The sequence below is a fragment of the Panthera leo genome, chromosome B1, assembly GCF_018350215.1.
Source record: "Panthera leo isolate Ple1 chromosome B1, P.leo_Ple1_pat1.1, whole genome shotgun sequence".
Classification (NCBI taxonomy): Eukaryota; Metazoa; Chordata; class Mammalia; order Carnivora; family Felidae; genus Panthera; species Panthera leo.
In genome coordinates, this window is record NC_056682.1 from 164,330,042 (window position 1) to 164,351,221 (window position 21,180).

The window sequence follows — 21,180 nt, forward strand, 5'->3', positions numbered from 1 at the left end:
AGAGCCCGACGCGGGGCTCGAACTCACAGACCGTGAGATCATGATCTGAGCCAAAGTCGGACACTTAACCAACTGAGCCACCCAGGTGCCCCTATGTGGAAGTCATTATAAAGGCCAGAACATTAATACCAACTTTTATAAATATGTTGGTATATCTCTAAGCCATCTGTCAAATTCCATTCATATGTCATTTCTTCACTGAAGTAGTCCACAACACTTTGAAGAGAGGTAATTATTTCCTCTTTAGTGGTCACATATTAGCAGTTTCTAGAGGCTACTAGTGTTCCAAAACACTTTGCCCATACCACTTTTATAGCCTCTTAATAGATTATATTGTGGCTCTTTGTTTTTAAGTTACTTGTTGCCATGCCTCCCTAGAGCAAAGATCATATCCTGTTCATCTTTGTGATACATAGTTCCTCATGCGTTATGGCTATGTAATAAATGTCAGAGCGCATTGTTACGTGAATGTCTGAAGCTGTTCCTGTGGACAAATTAGCTCATGAACTGAAAATGGTGAAAAGATGGATGAGTGCAGAAGAGGAAACATTGAAGGGAAGGAAAAAGGTTGGCACAGATTACAGATGAATGAAAAAAGGGTGGTCAAGAATGATATAGTATATTATATGTTACAGTTACTATTGGTATGTAACAAACCACCTTAAATGTACAGACAGTGGGTCCTCCTTAATCTCTCTGTTTTTGTTCTTGAAGCTTTTTTTGAAGAAACTTTCTCAGTCTGTAAAAAAAAAAGAAATGCAATGATGAATTGGATTCTTTATTCCTATTTTAAAACAATAAAAAAAGAATATGTGGACCTAGATGAAGGCTTCATATTAAAAACAATTTAGAATATTGTAGCCTAGGAACACATATTGGCATTTGATTATTTTATATATAATTTCCAAATTACTTTTTAAAAAATTCTCGTGTTTTCTCCTAGCAAAAGATGAGAAATCATTTACCCACTTGAGAAGCTTGTTATTCACGTCTTGTTTTCGCCAGTTATTATTTCCCTCTGAAGGAGCAAGAAGCAGAAAGGGAAATACTTGCTGGATATCAGCACATCCCTCATGGGAGGAGAATTACTGCCAGAATATTATCGCTTAAAGTGAATCTACTTACATTTCATAGTAAGTAGTGAAAGGAAAAAAAAAAAAACCTGATTCAGACATTTTCCTGAAAAATAAAGTGAAAACATGTTTATTCTATCTCATATATAGCACCATTTAGATTATAATTGCTAACTCTTAAAGTATGAACCAAATATTAGTTGTTTCCTTGAGATAAGTTTTCTGATGAAAATGCATGGCAAAAAAATTGACTGCCTTTACTCTATATTTGAATTTGTAAGCACAGTTCTAAAGAGGGTCTCCCCCCCCCACCAAAAGCATTAGAAAGCTTTTATCAGTTTCTACAAAGGTGTATCTGTTTGGTAGGACAAAGGCTAAACCACTACAACACAGAAACCATTATATGAAGTTTCTAAAATAAAACAGAAGTATATTTCTCTCTCATCAAGTAGGTTAGTGAGTCTAGGTTGGTGGGGTAGCTCTGTTCCATGAAGTCTTTCAGGGGCCATGGTGATACGTTGAATGCATAAGGAAAGTTGAGTCTGTTTTGTGTACTTTCCAGCTGGTAGTAAGGTGGAAAATGCCCCAAATCCAGGGAAAGTAGCTTGTCTTTAAATTGAAGATGGTCCACATATCACTTCTTCACACATCCCTTTGGCTTTAACTTAGATGGCTGTGCCTAACTACAGGGAAGGCTGGGAAATATCTCTAGCTCACATGTCCAGGAAGAAGGATAGCATGATGGGGCAGGTCAGGGGGCCGGGAGGAAGCAAAAAAACAGTCAGCCACAGTGTATCTTACCATCTTAGTTGTAAATCGTGTTTTGATACTTCTGTTGGGTTATTTTATTGTTTTTACAAACTGCAAGGTCCTCATTTACCAGTGGCACTGAGTATGACTGAAGCAATTCTCCAACATTACTCTCATTCCTGACTTCCTGAAGACCCTCATCTCTTGAACGTTTCATATTATTGACTGTTGCATCGCCTCTTTCAGCAATAGGGAATGACCAGCAAAGAAGCAGAACCCAGTAATGTGGAAGGAATATTTGATTGAGGCCTATGTGATCAGTGATTAATGAATATTTTCATGTTCCAACAACTTTTGCTTCTCTCTAGAACCACTGAACTATGAATGTCCTTATGAATCTCCCGGATAGTAATTATATTTGTCAGTGCTTAGAGGTATTGCATATGGTTGGTTGCTTTTCTCAAAACTTTTCTCCATTCATTTCTCTCTCTCTCTCTCTCTCTCTCTCTCTCTCTCTCTCTCTTTAACCAGTGGGGAGACCCCACCCTCAATCACAGCCAAAGACCGCAGGGGGTCCTGCAGTGTGACACCGAAACCTGTCTTAAAGAGTACATGTTAAATCAATGCATATACCTGTGTTCCATGGACAAACAGAAACAAGTGTCCTTAGTGCAGCCCTGCTCAGTCTATTTCTAGGTTCCCTTGCCCCCAGTCCAGTGCCTTAATCATCCACCATATGGCAGTGGGCTCGGACAGGGCGTACATGACCAGGAGAGATGAGGCAAGTCAGCTGGCCTCTGTAACTTTTGCCCTTTGACCCAGGAAGTCTTCTCTTCTTCCCTCCCCTCCCCTCCCCTCCCCTCCCTTCCCCTCCCCTCCCCTCCCCTCCCCTCCTCTCCCCTCCCTTCCCCTTCCCTTCTCTTTCGATATTATTAGTAGTAGGTGATTATGGCTTTACTAGATATCTTGATGGTTGGATTCCTCATTGGTCCAGCTTCAATAGGTCAGCAGGAAAGTACTCAAAACTTAGAGTACCATTAGTCTGGTACTCAGATTTGCAACACTGGACAGAGAATGTAGCTTCTTAGTGGTTTGGGTTTCTCATCTGTGAAACAGTGACAGTTTCCATTACCTACTTCAGAATATTGGTGTTCAAAGACTAATGTGTTAAGTTTTCCAAACTATTTATTTATTTAAGTTTTATTTATTTTGAGATAGAGAACACAAGTGGGAGAGAGGCAGAGAGAGCATCCCAAGCAGGCTCTGCACTGCCAGCGTGGAGCCTGATGTGTGGCTCGAACCCATGAACCGTGAGATCATTGAGTTACATTCTATCCTCAGCTGGAAGTCTACATGAGGAGAATTTTCCTTCGTTTGTATCTCTGTGGAACTTTAGTAGTTTTCTTTGGCCAAGCTTTCCCATTAACCAAGAAGTATTGAAACAACAGAGAACTTTTAATTGTATGGTGTGGAATGGTGGAGGGAGCCCTTCACTTGGAGTCAGGATACTTCTTCTAGTCTTGGCTTGTGTGCCTTCGGGCAAGTCATTAAACTTTTCTGAACCTCAGCTTCTTAATTTGTAAAATGAGTGAGATAGATGATGGCTAGCATTTCTTTCTTTCTCTTTCTTTCTTTCTTTCTTTTCTTTCTTTCTTTCTTTCTTTCTTTCTTTCTTTCTTTTAATATGAAATGTCAGATTGGTTTCCATACAACACCCAGTGCTCATCCCAACAGGTGCCCTCCTCAATGCCCATCACCCACTTTCCCTTCCCTCCCACCCCCCGGCTAGCATTTATTTCAACTCAAATGGTATGTTTCTGTGTAAGGCTATTAATACCTCCCATAAATCATATAAATCTATAAAACATCTCCCTTATAAATCCTATAAAATGCATTTAACATAGTATATTTTCTACTGCCCCCCATGTTGAGACCTTTTGTGTCTAGAACTACAGGTGAGCCACACCCCATTCATCCTTCTGGGCCTTCCAAAAATCTACCTTCCAGTCGGTAACTATGTTATTACTCACTAGCCTGGGAACTATACGTTTGCATATGGCCTGTTTTCCAGGGCATAGCCTGCTTTTCCCTTACAATCCATTGTTTAAGTTGTCATTTTCTTTTCTTTCTTTCACGTTTATTTATTTATTTTGAGAGAGCGCACGCGCATGTACGCTCATGACTGGGGGAAGGGCAGAGAGAGAGAGAATCTCAAGCAGGGTCCATGCTGTCAGTGCAGAACCCAACTTGGGGCTCAGTCTCACAAACTGTGAGGTCATGACCAGAGCTGAAATCAAGAGTTGGACACTTAACTGACTGAACCACCCAGGCACCCCTAAGTTGTCATTTTTACCCTGTATTGAAAATGTGTTGCCCAACGATGAAGAGATGATTTCTGAAGAAGTGCTGTTGACATGTCAACAGTTTCTAAGGGAAAAAAAAACAAGAGTACTAAAATTTTACTTTAGAAGAAGGAGGACCAACTGAGATGCAAAAGGAGCAAGAGCTTTTTCTTTGACTTCTTAACTTAGAATAACTAATGGGTTAGTTGGATCCATCACCCAGCTGTTTATTGAGAGGCTGCCATAAACACCAAGAGTGCTGTAGTTAGTGTAAGAGCCCAATCTCTTCCTTTAGGCTAGTGACTCTCAAATCTACCTGCATGTTAAATCATGATGCCCTGGGCCCTACCTCAGACCAACTGAATAAAAATATTTGGGTGTAGGGCCCGGACATTTAAAAACATCTTCCTAGGCATTAAAAAAAAAATGTTTATTATTTATTTTGAGGAGGGAGGAGGGGCAGAGAGAGAGGGAAAGAGAGAATCCCAGGCAGGTTCCATGCTGTCAGCGCAGAGCCTGACAAACCATGAGATCATGACCTGAGCCGAAATCAAGAGTTGGACGCTTAACCAAATGAACCATCCAGGCACCCCCCTCCCCCCAGGTGATTTTAATGTGTGCTTAAGGTTGAGAACTATTTCCTTAGGAGCTTGAAATCTAGGCGAAAGTTAAAAACTATACATTAATTGCTACAGAACACGGAAGTCTATGATGAGTGATATAGAGATCATGGGTGCATGAATTGGAAGGCATTTAATTAACTGGAGTCATCAGGAAAGCATTGAAGAGCTGAGTTTTGAGCCAGTGGGGTTTTCATACCAACTACTTTGGGTGTGGACTATTTGAAGAGCAGTGGGAAGGACAGATTGGATGTTAGGTTGTAGCCAGGTTGTGATTGTCTGGTGTCCCTATGGGGATTTTGACTTTATCCTGCAGGTGGTAGGAAGGCTTTTGAGGAGTCACTGAGGACTTCTGGTGGATAAAAAGGCATGAGAACTTGGTGTCTTTGAAGATGGATCCGATGGGAGTGAGGGGTATGTCATTTGAACAAAGTGAGGCAAGAGCCCGTGGAAAGAAAGACCAGTTGGAAAGCTGCTATCATGGTCCAGATTATAATGCTCTGAGCTAGGAAAAAGGCAGTGGAATTTAAAAAATAATGATAATAAACGTTTGTATGGAGTTTTCATAATCAGCAAGTTTGTTCTCACGTCTCATTAAAATTCACAATAACCTTAGTGTATTTTGTAAATATTATGTAAATGAAGGAACTGGTACACAGAAGTTAAATTGCGGTAAAGTAACCTTATTGAAATGCGGGTCCTAACTGGATGACGACAGAGAAGTAATAGGGGGTTGCAAGGGCTCTTCTGAGGCATCATGTTGGATGTGGACGTAGTAGAATTCCTAGTGGCTAACTCAGTGTCAAGGCTCTGGCTGTGCTCTCAAGTACCTCCTTATGTTCTTCACATTGACTTCTGTTGCCTCTGTGGTTTGATGTGCAATGACTTTTTATAAATGTGTGGTGAAGGGAAGGGAATAAAAGGCTGTTGTCAATTCAACTTCTATCAAATAAGAATTTTAATGTATTTTCTGAGTATTTTTGGTTTTCAGATAGTTAAATTTTATTGAATTTTAGAAGGCTTAGTCTAGGTGTGGGGGATCCACATACAGGGCTGACCTTATCCAGATGTAGGTTAGCTGTGACCAGGTAGATTTCCTTTTCTCTTGTGGTTGAGACAGGAGCCATAGGGAAGAGAACTATGGGTCCTGGTGTAAACATTGGAGAACATCCTCACGGCTGGGGTAACTAGGATGTTTAATCAGGATTACCTCCTTATCAGAGCTGGAGATTGACTCCTGTCCATCACTGTGGCAATTCATTTTGTTCGCAAATCCACCAGAGCTGTGTACTCATCTGTTTTGTACACCAGGATCCTGAGGCAACTTAAATACCAGCCTAAATCATCCGTGCATGTGATGAAATGTACTTTTTCCTCTGAGATATTTGTTTCTCTGCAATCGGATAGCAGAAGAATGTGCCAGAAACCTATGGGATGCTGGGGAGGTACAAAAGGAATGAATCATCATCATGGCAAATCTTGATTAGATTTTCTTATGAAATGCTGGGAGGAGGCAGGGGAAGAAGAGGAGGTTGAGCTTTTGTGCCCTGGGTAGTTTCAGTCCAGGTGCATAGACTAACGTTCACCGGCTGCAGCCATGGTGAGGGTAAGTGCTATTTTGGTAATTTGGAATGAGAACATCTTTGGAAAATTAAGATGTCCCCTTTTATTTCAACTGTTTATCTTCTCATTTTAGAATCCTGGGATCTTCAATGGCAGGAGACAGAGTGATTAGAAGCCCGAGATGAATTTTAACACTATTCTAGAAGAGATTCTTATTAAAAGGTCACAGCAGAAAAAGAAGACATCGCCCTTAAACTACAAAGAGAGACTTTTTGTGCTAACGAAGTCCATGTTAACCTACTATGAGGGTCGAGCAGAGGTAGGAGACAATAAAAATTCATTCTGCTTTCTGCATTGATAATGTTTTATAATATTATTTCCCCCCACCCCAAAATCGTATGGAATACATTTTAGGTTAGTGAAGTTTAAGTAATAATTTTTTATCATTTGGATCTGAATATAAAGTTTAGAATATGGTGAGAAAGTCTCCTAATTATGGTTTCGTGTATATGGATATACTTTTCATATCAGCCTACTGTATTAATCCTTTCAAGAAAACATTTCTAAATGGTTTTATATATATATTTTTAAGTTTATTTATTTATTTTGAGACAGAGAGAAAATGCATGCAAGCACATGTGCAGGGGAAGGGCAGGGAGAGAGGAAGAGAGAGAATCCCAAGCAGGCTCTGTGCTGTCAGTGTGGAGCCTGATGGGGAGCTTGATCCCACGTACTGTGAGATTGTGACCTGGAAATCAAGAGTCGGACGCTCAACCCACTCAAGCCACTCAGGCGCCCCACCACATTATTCCTTATGAAATCCATTAAATATATTGTATTCATGGATCCATCCTATAACCTACTGTATGTGTATCAAAATCTGCTTTAGCTCGTATACACCGTGTCTTTGCCCCTTGCTTTATATGACTAGTTCTTCGTTATTAAGTGGAAATTATTTAAAACTCGTTAGTGATTTCGTGGATCCAGCATATTGCTGAAGTTGACCTAAAGCAGAACTGCTCAACTTTTTTTTTTTTTTTGTGATAAGCAGCTACTGCAAAGTGCCTTTTATGAGAGGAAGGAGAAGTGGCTTGCTAAAAACCTAGTCAGTGAGCATGTGGCATAGTGAGGTCTTATCAGTTGCTTTAGCCTCTGGGTTTACCACCAGATGAGGCATGTGAATGTATAGTTGCCTCTGGCCGACCATTTTTCTCCTGGCATCTTGGGAATGCGTTATCTAGTACTGCCAGTCCAGCCATGCTCCTCTAGTAGAAGCACTCTTGGATTCCAGGAAATGGATGGAGACCGTATTGCCCTTGTTGACCACATCTGTTATCTAGTTGGTTATAGTAGTTTGCTGGTGATCTTGTTGTTTGGTTTTATTTTATTTTATTCTTCTTTTTCACCTAGAGTGCCTCTCTTAGATTGATTGATTTACTGTTTTTGGTTGTTTGTCTTGTGTGTTTTTGTTTGTTTGTTTGTTTGTTTACTCCCACTGATGTCTCTGTTTTTGTTCCCCTAATTCAGAGAGAATGGCATTGTTTCTTACTGGTTGTCCTTAACTCTGTTAATTTCTGTTGTGGCTTGTCATGGCGACTTGTGGAATTCTGCAGGTTCATGTAATACAGGACTAAAGTCCTTTATCCACCTTCTTAAATCCCTGAAATGCTCAAGACCCAAACTTGAAAAACTCTTTTAGTGGTAAAACGTGGCCTGAGATGAAGTTATTTTTAGTCTTTGTTTGTCCTAGTTAGTCAGTGTGATTTTTTTTTTTTTTTTGCGTGTGTGTGTGCAGAAATATTAATGTTTTTATTTCTGTATGGTATATGTGCTATATTTCATTTATTAAATCTGAAAAATTTACAATTCCAAAGGGTTTCAAGTAAGACCAGAAATAAGAATTTTTATTTTATTTTATTTATTTTATTTTATTTTATTTTTATATTTAAAGCTTATTTATTTATCTTGAGACAAAGAAAGTATGCACACATGCCCAAGCACAAGTGGGAGAGGGGCAGAGAGAGAGGAAGGAAGAATCCCAAGCAGCCTCTGTGCTGTCAGAGCAGAGCCTGATGCAGGCTCAAACTCATGAACAGTGAGATCATGACCTGAGCTGAAATCAAGAATCAGTCACTTTAACTGAGCCACCCAGGTGCCCTGAAAAAAAAAAAAAAAATTAAAATCTACAATAGATTTTTTAAATATACCTTTTTTATTTTATTTTATTTTTTTTATTTAAAAAAATTTTTTAACGTTTATTTATTTTTGAGACAGAGAGAGACAGAGCATGAATGGGGGAGGGGCAGAGAGAGAGGGAGACACAGAATCTGAAACAGGCTCCGGGCTCTGAGCTGTCAGCCCAAATCCCGACGAGAGGCTGAGACTCACGGACCACGAGATCGTGACCTGAGCTGAAGTCGGACGCTTAACCGACTGAGCCACCCAGGCGCCCCTAAATATACCTTTTTTTAAAAGTTTATTTACACTGGGTGTTGTATGGAAACCAATTTGACAATAAACTTCATATATTGAAAAAAAAAGTTTATTTATTTATATTGAGAGAGAGAGTGAGCAGAGGAGGGGCAGAGAGAGAGGGAGAGAGAGAAATCTAAGCAGGCCCTGCACTCTCAGTGCAGAGCCTGACACGGGGCTGGAACCCACGAACTGTGAGATCATGACCTGAGCTGAAATCGAGAGTCCCACCGCTTAACTGACTGAGCCACCCAGGTGCCCCTAAAATAGATTTTAAGGGAAAACAACAAATTTTTGCTGTATAGTAATTACTTGTTATAATTTGAACATAATGTAATAAGTCTACAAAAAGAACAGAAATAGAACTGTGAAAGTGGTAAAACAGGGTAGTTTCTTAAACCAAAAAAAAAAAGCCTCAGAGCCAGTATTATCTGCTTAGAAATATGGACTGATACAATTGAAACATGTTGCAATTATTAAGTCACTTTGAAGATGATAAATATACAAGGTTAAAAGTGCCCTAATTATTTTAGATTAAGTGGAGTAAAGAGAAGAGTGGAACCCTTTTTATTTCAGAACCTGGCCCATGTCTTGTCTGGGAGCAGCCTCAGCCACTGTGAGAACCAGAAAGGACAGAATGAGGAGGTTGTCACAACACTTAAATACTCAGCTTTGGGCATTCAACATCAGGGTCTACCTCCTTTCTGGCTGCTAACTGGTCCAGGGAGCCTAGTCCTGCTTTAACCTCCACTCTGATGAGCTGGGCATGTTAATCCCTCCTGGATTCTTTTTCTCAGGGACAGACGTTCACTAGCATATGTAGGACTTTCAGCTTGAAACATGGTTGCAGATTTGTTTGCCTCTCACAGTTAAAAATAAATCATTGTCCATATTAAAAAGCTGGGAATTTTAAGAGAAGAATCTGAATTTTTGTAAAAATAAAAGTCTGACAATACTGGGCTGAGTTTCTGCATGACAACTCTCTGCCTGGTTTCTAGGTAAGCCCAAGAGTGCCCCACTTTTGTGTTTCTTCCCTGTTTCAGTTAATGTGCTCAGTTCTCTGTTTTCTATGGATAAATATTCCAGTTTCCATCTCCCCAGTCCTAGAAGCTCTGATCCAAAAATGTCTGTGACTTGGGTAACTCATAAGAATCAATAGGTATCAATATTATATATTTAAATATATATATATTTAATACCTATTGATTATATCGATATAATTATAATATACATTATTATATAATAATTATATATTATATATATTATATTGATTATATATATATATATATATATAGTCAAAATCTAAGACTAGAGGTGAATTAGAAAAACCATGGGGACCATTCAGGGGTTAGGATAAATAGCCCTAGAGATATTTATTTTAGTGGTTCATAATTCTGTTTTTAAAAGAAAAACAGTGGGTAGGCTTTTGATTGACCTAGTCACTATGATTCCTAGTGTCTTCATGTCAGTTAAAGGCCATTAATGTTTTATTAAAATCCTCAGTTAATCATAATGTGACTCAGATGTCCATCTTCCCCTGGGTCTGTGAACCCCAGCTCCTCCAACATGAAGGCAACAAGCTTTTCTTCCTATTAAATACAGTTTATTGTGCTTTTTGAAGTATGCTAAGAAATTCTGTTCTAGAATGATGAGAAATTCAGTCCTGCTGTTTCTTCCAAGTCTGATATTGGCAGAGTTGGATTTCAGTTTCTACTGTGGGCTATTCCTTGGTTTGTCCTCCCTTGTTCTCATTGCCCTCAGTTAGCTCGTGTTTCTGTGCATTCTAGTGAACTGAGAAGAGATCTTCTTGGCAATTTATATTCTTTGCTCTTATTCATAATGACATAAAACATAGGTCCTTGGGGTTTTCATAAGTGATCTTGTTCTCTGGTCACGGAACCAAATGACACATGGGTTAGACCCCCTGACATGCCAGGGGAGCCTTCATGTGGAATTGAGATGGGATTCAAGGAAGAGCAGGGCTGGAGCTTAGACAGGAAAAAGGTCTCTGGTGAGAAGAGGGGAGGAGAGATCTCTAGATGTTGAGATTTGGAATAACAAGAAAAATTGAAGTAGTGTCTAAATCTACAGTTATCATTAGCTAAGACATCAGGAACTTGTTACAATTGGACCTTGGTACCAAGGTACTAATTTGGCTGGTTTGTTGTCTGTAATACTGTTCTACTATGGAAACTGGCAAATAGTTTATAAAGTCAAAGAGTAGGGTCACTGGTTGTGTCAGGGATCCCCAAGGCTGTCCCCAGGTTTGGTGATTCACTAAGAGAACACACAGTACTTGGCACATAGTTGTCCTTATGGCTATGATTTAAAAAAAATTTTTTTTTAATGTATGTATTTGAGAGATAGAGAGAGACAGGGTGTGAGTGGGGGAGGGGCAGAGAGAGACCTACACAGAACGTGGCGCAGGCTCCAGGCTCTGAGGTGTCAGCACAGAGCCCGAGGTGGGGCTCGAACTCATGAGCTGTGAGATCATGATCTGAGTCAAAGTTGACACTTAATTCGCTGAGCCACCCAGGCACCGCTTTATGGCTATGATTTTTGACCGTGGAAGGAGACAGAGCTAAATTATCAAAGGGAAAAGACACTTGGGGCAAATCTATAGGAAACCAGGCACAAGTCTGCAAGAGTCTTTTCTCAGTGGAGTCTTCAAAGTGTGTGCATAATTCTTCTAGCACTCACTTGTGGCAATAATGAAATGTTGTCTACCAGGGAAGCGCATTGCAGACTTAGCACCTTTTCATTGGAAGCTGGTTACATAGGCACCCTTTGTCTAGCATGTGCCGAAATTCCAGACTCCGCAAGGAAAGTAGGTGCTCAGCATTAAACCATGTTGTTTGTTCAAACAGTTTAGGCACAATGAGCTATTTTTATCAGTGCTGGGAATGGTAGGACCCTCTCAGAGTCCAGGTTCCCAGATGCCAACCAAGGGCCAACCTGGTAAAGAGGCCTTTCTCTAAGCTGCTAGGTCTCTAGGACTATTGTGTTAACTCTTTTCTGTACATTAGTAGTAATAGTGACACAAATTATTGAGTACCACATACAGACGAGGCATGGTGCTGGGTACTTTACATACATTATTTCCTTTATTCCTCAAAATAGATGTTTTATTAGTTCCCCCTACTTAAAAAATGAGTGAGGCTTAGAAAGCTTAAAAACTTGTACGAGGTCATACACTAATGAGTTGCAGGGCTGTTTCTTTAAAGCCTATTTTTGAAAGAACCTTGATAGTCTGGGGAAAGTTAGAAAAAAAAATCTATTAAATCTCTCTGTAACACAGATGAAATTTTATGTTAAAGCTTTTTTTTTTTAATTTTTTTTTAATGTTTATTTATTTTTGAGACAGAGAGAGACAGAGCATGAATGGGGGAGGTGCAGAGAGAGAGGGAGACACAGAATCTGAAGCAGGCTCCAGGCTCTGAGCCGTCAGCACAGAGCCTGACACGGGGCTCGAACTCACAGACCGTGAGATCATGACCTGAGCCGAAGTCGGACGCTTAACCGACTGAGCCACCCAGGCGCCCCTATGTTAAAGCTTTTTGACACTGTTTTTGTTTACTACTTTCAGTTATGATTTTTTTTAAAAAATCATCTTTTTGGTAGAAGGAAGTCAGCACTAGTCAGGGTTTTTGTCCTGGCTCTGCCACTATCTAATTGGACTTCATGAAACAATATTCTTCAACCCATATATCTCTTTACTCTCTCAACTCCTCTTTTGTCATCTCTATTTCAACCCAACACGCATTTGATCTTTTACCAAATGCTATGAATTCTCCTTGCCTTCATCACAACCTTATTGCAGTTCCTAACTCCATTCTCTTGGTGGATTTACTGCCCTATTTGATTCTATTCTTGGTCCTTAATCTTTTATTTATGTGGCCATCATAGGGATATTTAAAACCTGTAGCTTTGTATCTTCTTTAGGATCAAGTAAAAACTGAGCTTGGAATGCAAGGTCCTTGATGCCATTTTTCCTTGTCTTCCCTCTTTCCTCCTTCCACCTCCTGCTGCGTCTTCTACCTGCTCTTTCACATTATGCCTTTCTTAATTTTTTTCAGTCTACTTGGCGTGATACGTTCCTCTGTCAGCCTGTGAGGATCCATCTGTCCATCCCGCCTTCTATATTATCCATCAAAAATGTGTTGAGTGCCTAGCAAATGCTCATCTTTTCTGACTCACCCCAATGCCTACCTTCTCTGAAGCCTTCCCTGTATCCCTCCCACCAAAGGTAGAATCCCCCCCCACCCACCCCAGCCCTCTGTGCTCTGTGCATGTCTTTGTTGGTGGCACCTTGGTTACCCAGCTTTAACTGCATAAATGTGTCCCCCAGTGGACTTTAAGCTCTTTGAGGGCAGGGCTCATAGCTTTTCCATCTTGTATTTCCAAAAGTCTAGTGCAGAGTTGAAGATTCAGTACATGTTGGATGGCTGCATGGATCAAAGGAGAGATGGGCAGACCTCAAACTTCAGAAGCAGGCAGGACAGGTTTATCTTAAACATACATCGTAAACAACCAGAAAGGTTGAAAGGCTCATATGTAGAAGAGCCAGGATTTGAGTCCCTCCTATAATGCCACAGGTGCTTTCCTTATTTTATTCCAACATTCTTTGTAATGAGATGCTTGATATTATAATCTTTTACCCAGGTTAATTGTCAGGATGGTGAAGCAATCAGTTCTTAAGTATAATGGCGCATGTTTCTTGAATACTCTGGGTAGCCTCCCATATTTCTCTAGGGTCTTCTGGGTCTTATAGGGTTGTTCTCTTGACCACCCCTGGGAACCTGGAGACTCTTAGTGATATAGACATAAGAGCCTATTAAGGTTCTGAGATGATGTGATGTTTGTCTTTTAGTTGTATCTTTAGACTAGGTAGACCTCCCAGTGGGAAGCATAGGTTCACAAGGCCCTGCTAATCACTACCTGAACACGTATAATTTTCAGCACTTGTTAGGATTCTGGGTAATGGATGTGGACTGGAAAAAACTGTTGCTTTTACAAGTCAATTGGAAGCATTTATATCAGACTCTAGAGGTTACCGTGTAGTTCACCAGCTTGTAAAAAGTAAGATAGTGAGACAGCTGTAAATACTCCACAGATAGAACAGTGGTTAGTGTCCTAGGGGTTTTATTTGTTTGTTTTGCTCTGAGAGGTCTCAACTATGTTAACCCATGAAAACTCATTTTCTAGTTGGCAGTTGAGTTTCCTTGTTTTGGAAATTAGATTGTATCAGTTTCATGTCTTGTGTCTCAGTTTCCTTTCTTGTGTCTCTTCTCCCACTTTTCATTCATATCTGTTTTCTTATTCTACTGTCCTGGATCTGACTTTCCTCATCATTAGTCACTTTAAAGGGCCAAGATCCGGGTCTGAAGTCCTACGATCTGATTTATTCCCTTAATTTGCCAAGTTAATCTATTTTCATTTAATGATATTCATTTTTTTTTTCTCTAGGAAGCAGAAACCTATTTAAGACAGAAGAGGGGGAGAATACCATTCCTAAAATTTGGGGGGGTAACTTTTTATTTTGCTGTAGTTTCAACTTACAGAAAAGTTGGAAGAATAGTACAAGGGATTCTCAAGTAACCTTTATTCAGATTCACAAATTGTCTCTAGTTGCCCCATTTGCTCTATAATTCTCTTGGTCGCTGTCTTTCTCTTTATTTTTTAATTTAATTTAATTTTTAATGTTTATTTATTTTTAAGGGGGAGGCAGAGAGAGAGGGAGACATAATATCCAAAACAGGCTCCAGGCTCTGAGCTGTCAGTAGCCCAACGAGAGGCTTGAGCTCATGGACCATGAGATCATGGCCTGAGCCAAAGTTTGACGTTTAACTGACTGAGCCACCCTGGTGTCCCTCTGTCTGTCTCTTTAAATGCATGTCGTTCTCTGAACCATTTGAGAGAAAGTTGTAGACATTGCCCCTTTTACTACTTAAAAGGTCTTTGTGTATTGTCTAGGAACTAGGTCCATTCTGTTTTATAACCACAGCATAATGATCAAAGTCCGGACATTTAACACTGATACAATACTATCATCAAATCCAGAGTCCGTGCTCAAATTCATTCATCATGCCACGGATGACTTCATTGCTACTTCTCCACTTCCTCCTCTTGCCAAGTCCTGGATAGAATCCTGGGTTACATGTTGCATTTTGTTGGTCAAGATGTCAAATTTTTAAATGTCCATGGTGAGAGGGGGAGAAATGTATAGAAGAGATGCTGTTTTTTGTCACAGCCTATAACATGCCAGCTATCCTATGAATGCTCAGCGATTGTGTGTGAATGCCTACAAACGTGAAATCAGATTTAAAAACCTTTGCAGTCTATTCCCTTTCTCTCATTCTCATGGTCATCATTAGGAGTGGGGAGATCTCCCTCCTCCCAAAGAAATTATTGTAGCCTGGTCCACTAGGATGAGTAAAAATCACTTATTCCAGTTTCCATGTCCTCCCACCTTCAGTTTTAACTTTTATTCTCCCATGTTAAACAGTTGCTAAGGATCTGGCTATGATAGCTGTGGTTCATTCCCTTGAGTATTTGTATTACAATGAGACAAGAAGTATAAGGAAAATCAATATTTTTGTTCAGAAATGGTTACCCAGTTTATCTTATTTGTAAGACTTAGCTCTCAGCAATTTTTAGTGATATCAAAAAGTCAAATTTCCCTCAAAGTTTTATTTAACAGTTTTTCCACTGAATATATTCAAAAGACTGTGCCATAGGCACTGAAAGCAATTATGAAAGGAACAATCCCCACAATGTTTGGAAATGGCATTATAGTTGAAATAAATATAGTGTTTCTCCCCACCTCTCTTTTCCCACCTGCTTATCTTGAAAGAAATTTCTCTTAATTGGAAATGTGTGTAACTTGTTGCATTTTTTTTTTTTAAAGAACTATGTTTGACATCATGATTTTTGTAACATGAGTTTTATTTTTCCCTGTTGCATCATGACCTACTGGGTTGGGGATTCTTAGAAATCTTTGAAGCTACTTTTGTAATTAGTAATTTCTAGTAAGTGTTTGTTGATGAAGATAGGTATGATAGCACTTATCCTGAGGGACCGTTAAAGAAGAGATCAAATTACATGAGCAGAGGAAGGTTTGGTGGCAAAAGTATAGCTTCTGTGGATTTTGGGGGGTGGTGGAGGTTGGAGGGGTTGGAGACATCCACTTGGCCAAGGGTTGGAGTAGGAGCAACGTGGGTCAGGGAGTACCCCTTCCGTACAGAGGGGGCAGCACGTGCAGATACCATGGGCATGGAAGGGGGTTTGCTATATTTGTGGAACCGTTCTGTTCTAGACCTATATAGGCTTTAAAAAAAAAAATGTTTTAAATTTTGAGATGGGGGAGGGGCAGAGAGAGAAGAAGAGAGAGAGAAACCCACTCTCAGAGTGAAGCCCAACTCAGGGCTTGATCTCATGACCCTGAGATCGTGACCTGAACCAGAATCAAGAGTTGGATGCTTAACCAACTAGACCTGTATAGATTTATATAACTGATAATTACCGGTACACGTGGATAATTGATTTGTTAGTAAGAAAGAATAATTATACAATTTTAGAGCTGAGAGGCATTTTTAAATTATTTATTTATTTATTTATTTATTTATGTTTATTTATTTATTTGTTTGTTTATTTATTTATGAGAGCATGGGTTTGTGAGGGTGAGGTGGGCAGAGACAGAGAGGGAGAGAGAATCCCACCATGTGCAGAGAGGGAGAGAGAGAGTGCGGAGCCCAGAGTGGGGCTTGAGCTCACCTGAAGCAGGTCTGGAACTCATGAACCATGAGATCATGACCTGAGCCAAAGTTGGATGCTCAGCTGACTGGGCCACCCATGTGCCCCTAGAGGTGTTTTAAAGAATGACCCCCCAATTTTTCACTTGTGGGAACTGAGGGTAAGGAAATGATCTGCTTGAGTTCACCTAGTAAGCTAGTTGCTAAGCCTGGACCAAAACTCAGACCTGAATGTTCCTGTGTTAGCCTCTGATTGTATAATCTTAGTTCTGGGAAGGATGTAGTATTTGGGGTGCTCAGGTAGGTTGCTTGAGAGTACTTACGAGCTTGTACACAGAATGGGCACTATCTAGTGACTCTTAGGATACCTTTGCTTAAAAATACTAATCACTTCTCTGCCTTTCAAGTTTTGCTCTTTTTGCACCTAATAGTTCCTTTCCTTTATCTCTAGTCCTCCCCTGCCCTCAAAGGTTATAAATGCCTTGCCCTTTTAAAATTACTGTTATTATAATAATAATCAGTAGTAGTATTATAGCCTTTTCCCTCACAAACTACATAATAATCTCCTTGAGGGCAAAGAAGAAACCTATCACACAATGCCTTGCACCCATTAGGATCTCAAAAAAGGTTTTGTTGACAAAAATTACGATGGTGATAGTGTTTTGGGGGGAGCAAAAAGGTCTTTAGAGACATTGTGGTAATTATTTCTCTTGCAATTTTGTTTCATTTTATTTTTTTAGGAGATACATTATTTAATTTAGAAACAAAGCTGCATTTCTCCAAACTAAAATGTGGACGTTATTTTCAACTATGGGAGTCTGAACTGTCAGAAGTCATACAGCAGTTTGAGAAAGTGAAACTCCATTTTGAGTTGTTTCTAGGTTGTTTAGGACATGCTGCATCTTAGCATGGTTGAAACTGGTCAGGCACACACAGGGAATTATCTATAAAAGGGAGCTTAGAAACACCTGTCTTGTTCAGCAATTCATTCTGTGACTCTTAGAACTCCTGCCATTAATGGCCTTTGAATTTTGTGAATATACTGTACTTCTGAGATAAAATATTAAAGTTTGACGATTACTACTTCAGATAATTGAAAACGGTGTAGTCTTATTACTAAAGCTCATTTACCTTTTTAAGTTTTGAAAAAAAAAATTTTATGTTTATTTTGGAGAGAGAGAGAGAGAGAACCAGCGTGCGACCAAGGGAGGGACAGAGAAGGGGAGACACAGGATCTGAAGCAGGCTCCAGGCTCTGAGCTGTCAGCACAGAGTCCAACGTGGGGCTCAAACCCACAAACCGCGAGATCATGACCTGAGCCGAAGTCGGACGCTTAACCTACTGAGCCACCCAGGTGCCTTTAAAATTTTTAATCATGGAGAATTATCTATAATACTTGCACCCTTCCACATTACTGAACACCTAAAATGAAAAATTGCACCCAAAATAGTTGTTTGTTGAATAAAACTAAATGAATAAGAGACTTAAATGAAATCTCTCAGTGATTTTTAATAGATTTTGGGAAGGGAATTCCCCCTTCCGCCCAATTATCCTAGTCGTATGAGAAAACTTTCTTCCATTTTATCTTTATTCCACATAATCACATAGGTATAGCTGTTCCTTAATTTTATTTGCCACAGCAAAAAGGAACATGAAAGTTACAATTCCCTGCTCGTGAGATTGTAACGTGAATTTTTTTTCATTTTAGAGGAACACATATATTATATATAATTGTTTATTTATAAATGATATATATAAAATTGTATATTTATAAGTTATAGAATGTATAAATCTTAAAGTATTATATATACTTATTAAATCTATATTAATATGTTAATTAATTTCCTGGCAGAAGAGAGATCATAAGCCCGTACACTTTAAAAAAAATTTTTTTAGTGTTTATTTATTTTTGAGAGAGAGAGAGATAGAACACAAGCAGGGGAGGGGCAGAGAGAGAGGGAAACACAGAATCTGAAGCAGGCTCCAGGCTCCCAGCTGTCAGCACAGAGCCCGACGCAGGGCTAGAACCCACGGACCTCGAGGTCATGACCTGAGCCGAAGTTGGACACTCAGCCGACTGAGCCACCCAGGCGCCCCAGTCCATACACTTTTATTTGTTACACGGGCCTCACGTCATTTGTCTTACTCACTATTTGAAGGATTTCGAGTACATACAGTGTGCTAGGGATGGAGGAATTAAAGGGTGCAGGACTCTGGCTCCGTTAAGCTTACAGGCTGCTTAAGTTGTAGTTCTGCTTTCGCGGGCTCGTAATGACAGACTTTATTCCACTGCATCCACTGGGCTGTGAAGCTGGAGTTCCCATCCTCACACCCCACTGTTTGCCCTCGCCTGTGTATTTCTGGAGTATCTGGGACTCTTACACTTCACTTGCCCTTGGGTTTCCAGGGGTGATAGGGGGTGGTTGCACAGACAGGATTTCAAGGTTTCCTTCTGTTGTTAAATTTTAGTTGGCTTAGATTTCACAAAAGCGCAAGTGTTTTGCATACATATTGCGATACTGTGTACTCGCTAGCATCTCCGTGAAGCGTACCTGCAGATAACCAACAAACTTTTGCACTATTTACTTTGCAAGTGAAGAAACTAGGGGACAAAGCCAGGTCACCTTCTCTGAATTGACATCCCATCTGACTAGATGAACCAAGATGTCTTATCTTTCTGGCTAATGTGCTGTCTGTTAAACCACATTGTGCTAATGACCGCAAAGGGGGACTGACTTCCTTAAACATAACTTCACTGACCACCTGTATACATGGTTTCCTTCCTCCTTCCCTGCTTTGGCTCTGTGTATCAGACCTTCAAAAGGCATTTCTTTCAACCTTGATGGTTTGTGTTTCTTTTTTTCCTCACTGCCCCCCTGTGAGGTGGGAGTCCTATGCATACAAGTAAATTAGAGTTTGTGGAAGAGAGACCTACAGAGAGAAAAGATTTCTGTGAATGGTTGTGTGAAAGAGGTTGAAAAGGGTTATGCTTAGACGGTAACCCTTAAGAACTTTAAGGTGGGTTTGGTTAAACAGTTCATTTCATAAATACTTGATTCTTCACAGAAAAAACTCACAAGTAACTCAATTAAATGTGAATTTAATCACTCATAGTCAATCCCAACAGGAGAGAACAGTGTCACAGCTGGAAAGGACCCCCTATAAATCTACCATAGTATATTAAGTTTGTTTAACATTTTTTATGAGTTAAGCAAATGGAGTTTTAGGTCGATTCAGTCCCGACTAGGATTGACTATAGTACAACATCAAAATAAATGGTACAGATTTGAATTGTCCTGGAAAAAGGTGAGTAGCTTCATGCTAAAGATCAAATATGTAATTCAGAATTTTTCTTTTTTTAAAGAAAATGTTTATTTCTGAGAGAGAGAGGGTCCCAAGCAGGCACCACACTGTCAGCACAGAGCCCAATGCGGGGCTTGATCTCGTGAACCGTGTGATCGTGATCTGAGCTGCAATCAAGAGTCAGACACTTAACCGACTGAGCCACCCAGGCACCCCAGAATTTTATTTTTAAGTTTTATTTATTTAAGTAATCTCTACACCCAACATGGGGCTTGAACTCATGACCCGAGATCGAGAGGCGCATGCTCTTCTGACTGAGCCAGCCAGGTGCCCCGTTTTATTTTTATTTTTTTTTACTGGGTCATTTCTTTATTTTCAGATGTCCCATTTGATCACTTTTTAAGGACGGATGTGATGACAAACATCTGTAGGAAACAAAACCCAAATCCACTGGATGAGATAGTGTATTCCATGAGGTTCTCGAATCAATTTATCAGCAGTTGTCTGCTCTCACTTAATTATAGGGAACTGCAGTTGTGGTCTAAGGCTCATTTCCAAATTAATAGGGTTTCTGTGCATTAGAGAGTGAGAGATTAACACTGTGGACTCTGGAGCCAGATTACCTGGGTTCAAATCCTAAATTTGTTACTTTTTGCCGTGTGACCTTGGACAAGTTACTTAATCTCTACACCTCATTTTTTCATCTTCAAACTGGGGAGAAAGTGGGACTACCCTCCTAGGTTTTGGTAAGGAGTAAATGGGTCGCTGTATGTGAAGTGACCAGGGCAGTTCCTGGCATAGAGCAGGTACCATATAAGCACCGGCAGTTTCTGTTCTGGCTCTACACATGAGATACGTTGCACTCTCACCCACTTTTGTCTTTGTTATATATGTATTTCAAGGTTTTTGCTCTTGAGTCTGGCTTTTCTCAGATCTAGACGTTTTTGCGCTAAGCATAACTGGGTCATTCTCCTAGGATCGCAGGGGATCCACTCTTTGAATTGATCTCTGTTGCTTGAAGTCAGCTGCATTTGGGGATTCTGGTAACCGGTGGAAATGAATGCCTCAGAGTAAGGCTAGTTCACATCCCGGCATCTCTGAGCCTGTGTTGGTAGAGCTCTCACGGGGACTGTCTGCTCTGAAGGTTTTCCTCTGGATGTTTGTGAGTGGAGAGCGTGATGGGATCCTGGCTGTGATAAATGTGCTCCTTCAGTGTGACATTTTCATACACCAGAGGTGGGTCTGCCATGAAGTTAAAGAAAAAGCAAGCATTAGAGACTTTTCATTCCAGAGCCCTTTCTGAGGT

At 40.1% G+C, this 21,180-nt stretch overlaps 1 protein-coding gene across 4 annotated transcripts in view; it reads left to right on the top strand.

The window, feature by feature from the left end:
• TEC (tec protein tyrosine kinase) overlaps nucleotides 1-21,180 on the top strand; it is a 125,832-nt gene that overhangs the window by 29,089 nt on the left and 75,563 nt on the right. Inside the window, exons 1-3 of one of the 4 annotated variants that reach the window (XM_042936438.1) lie at nucleotides 397-567; nucleotides 944-1,133; nucleotides 6,482-6,667. In XM_042936438.1, the coding sequence (XP_042792372.1) occupies nucleotides 6,530-6,667 (138 nt within the window). In that variant the 5' untranslated portion in view covers nucleotides 397-567; nucleotides 944-1,133; nucleotides 6,482-6,529. Of the gene's footprint in view, nucleotides 1-396; nucleotides 568-875; nucleotides 1,134-6,360; nucleotides 6,392-6,481; nucleotides 6,668-21,180 lie in introns of those variants that run through there. The other 3 variants (XM_042936439.1, XM_042936441.1, XM_042936440.1) reach the window with 3 other exon arrangements.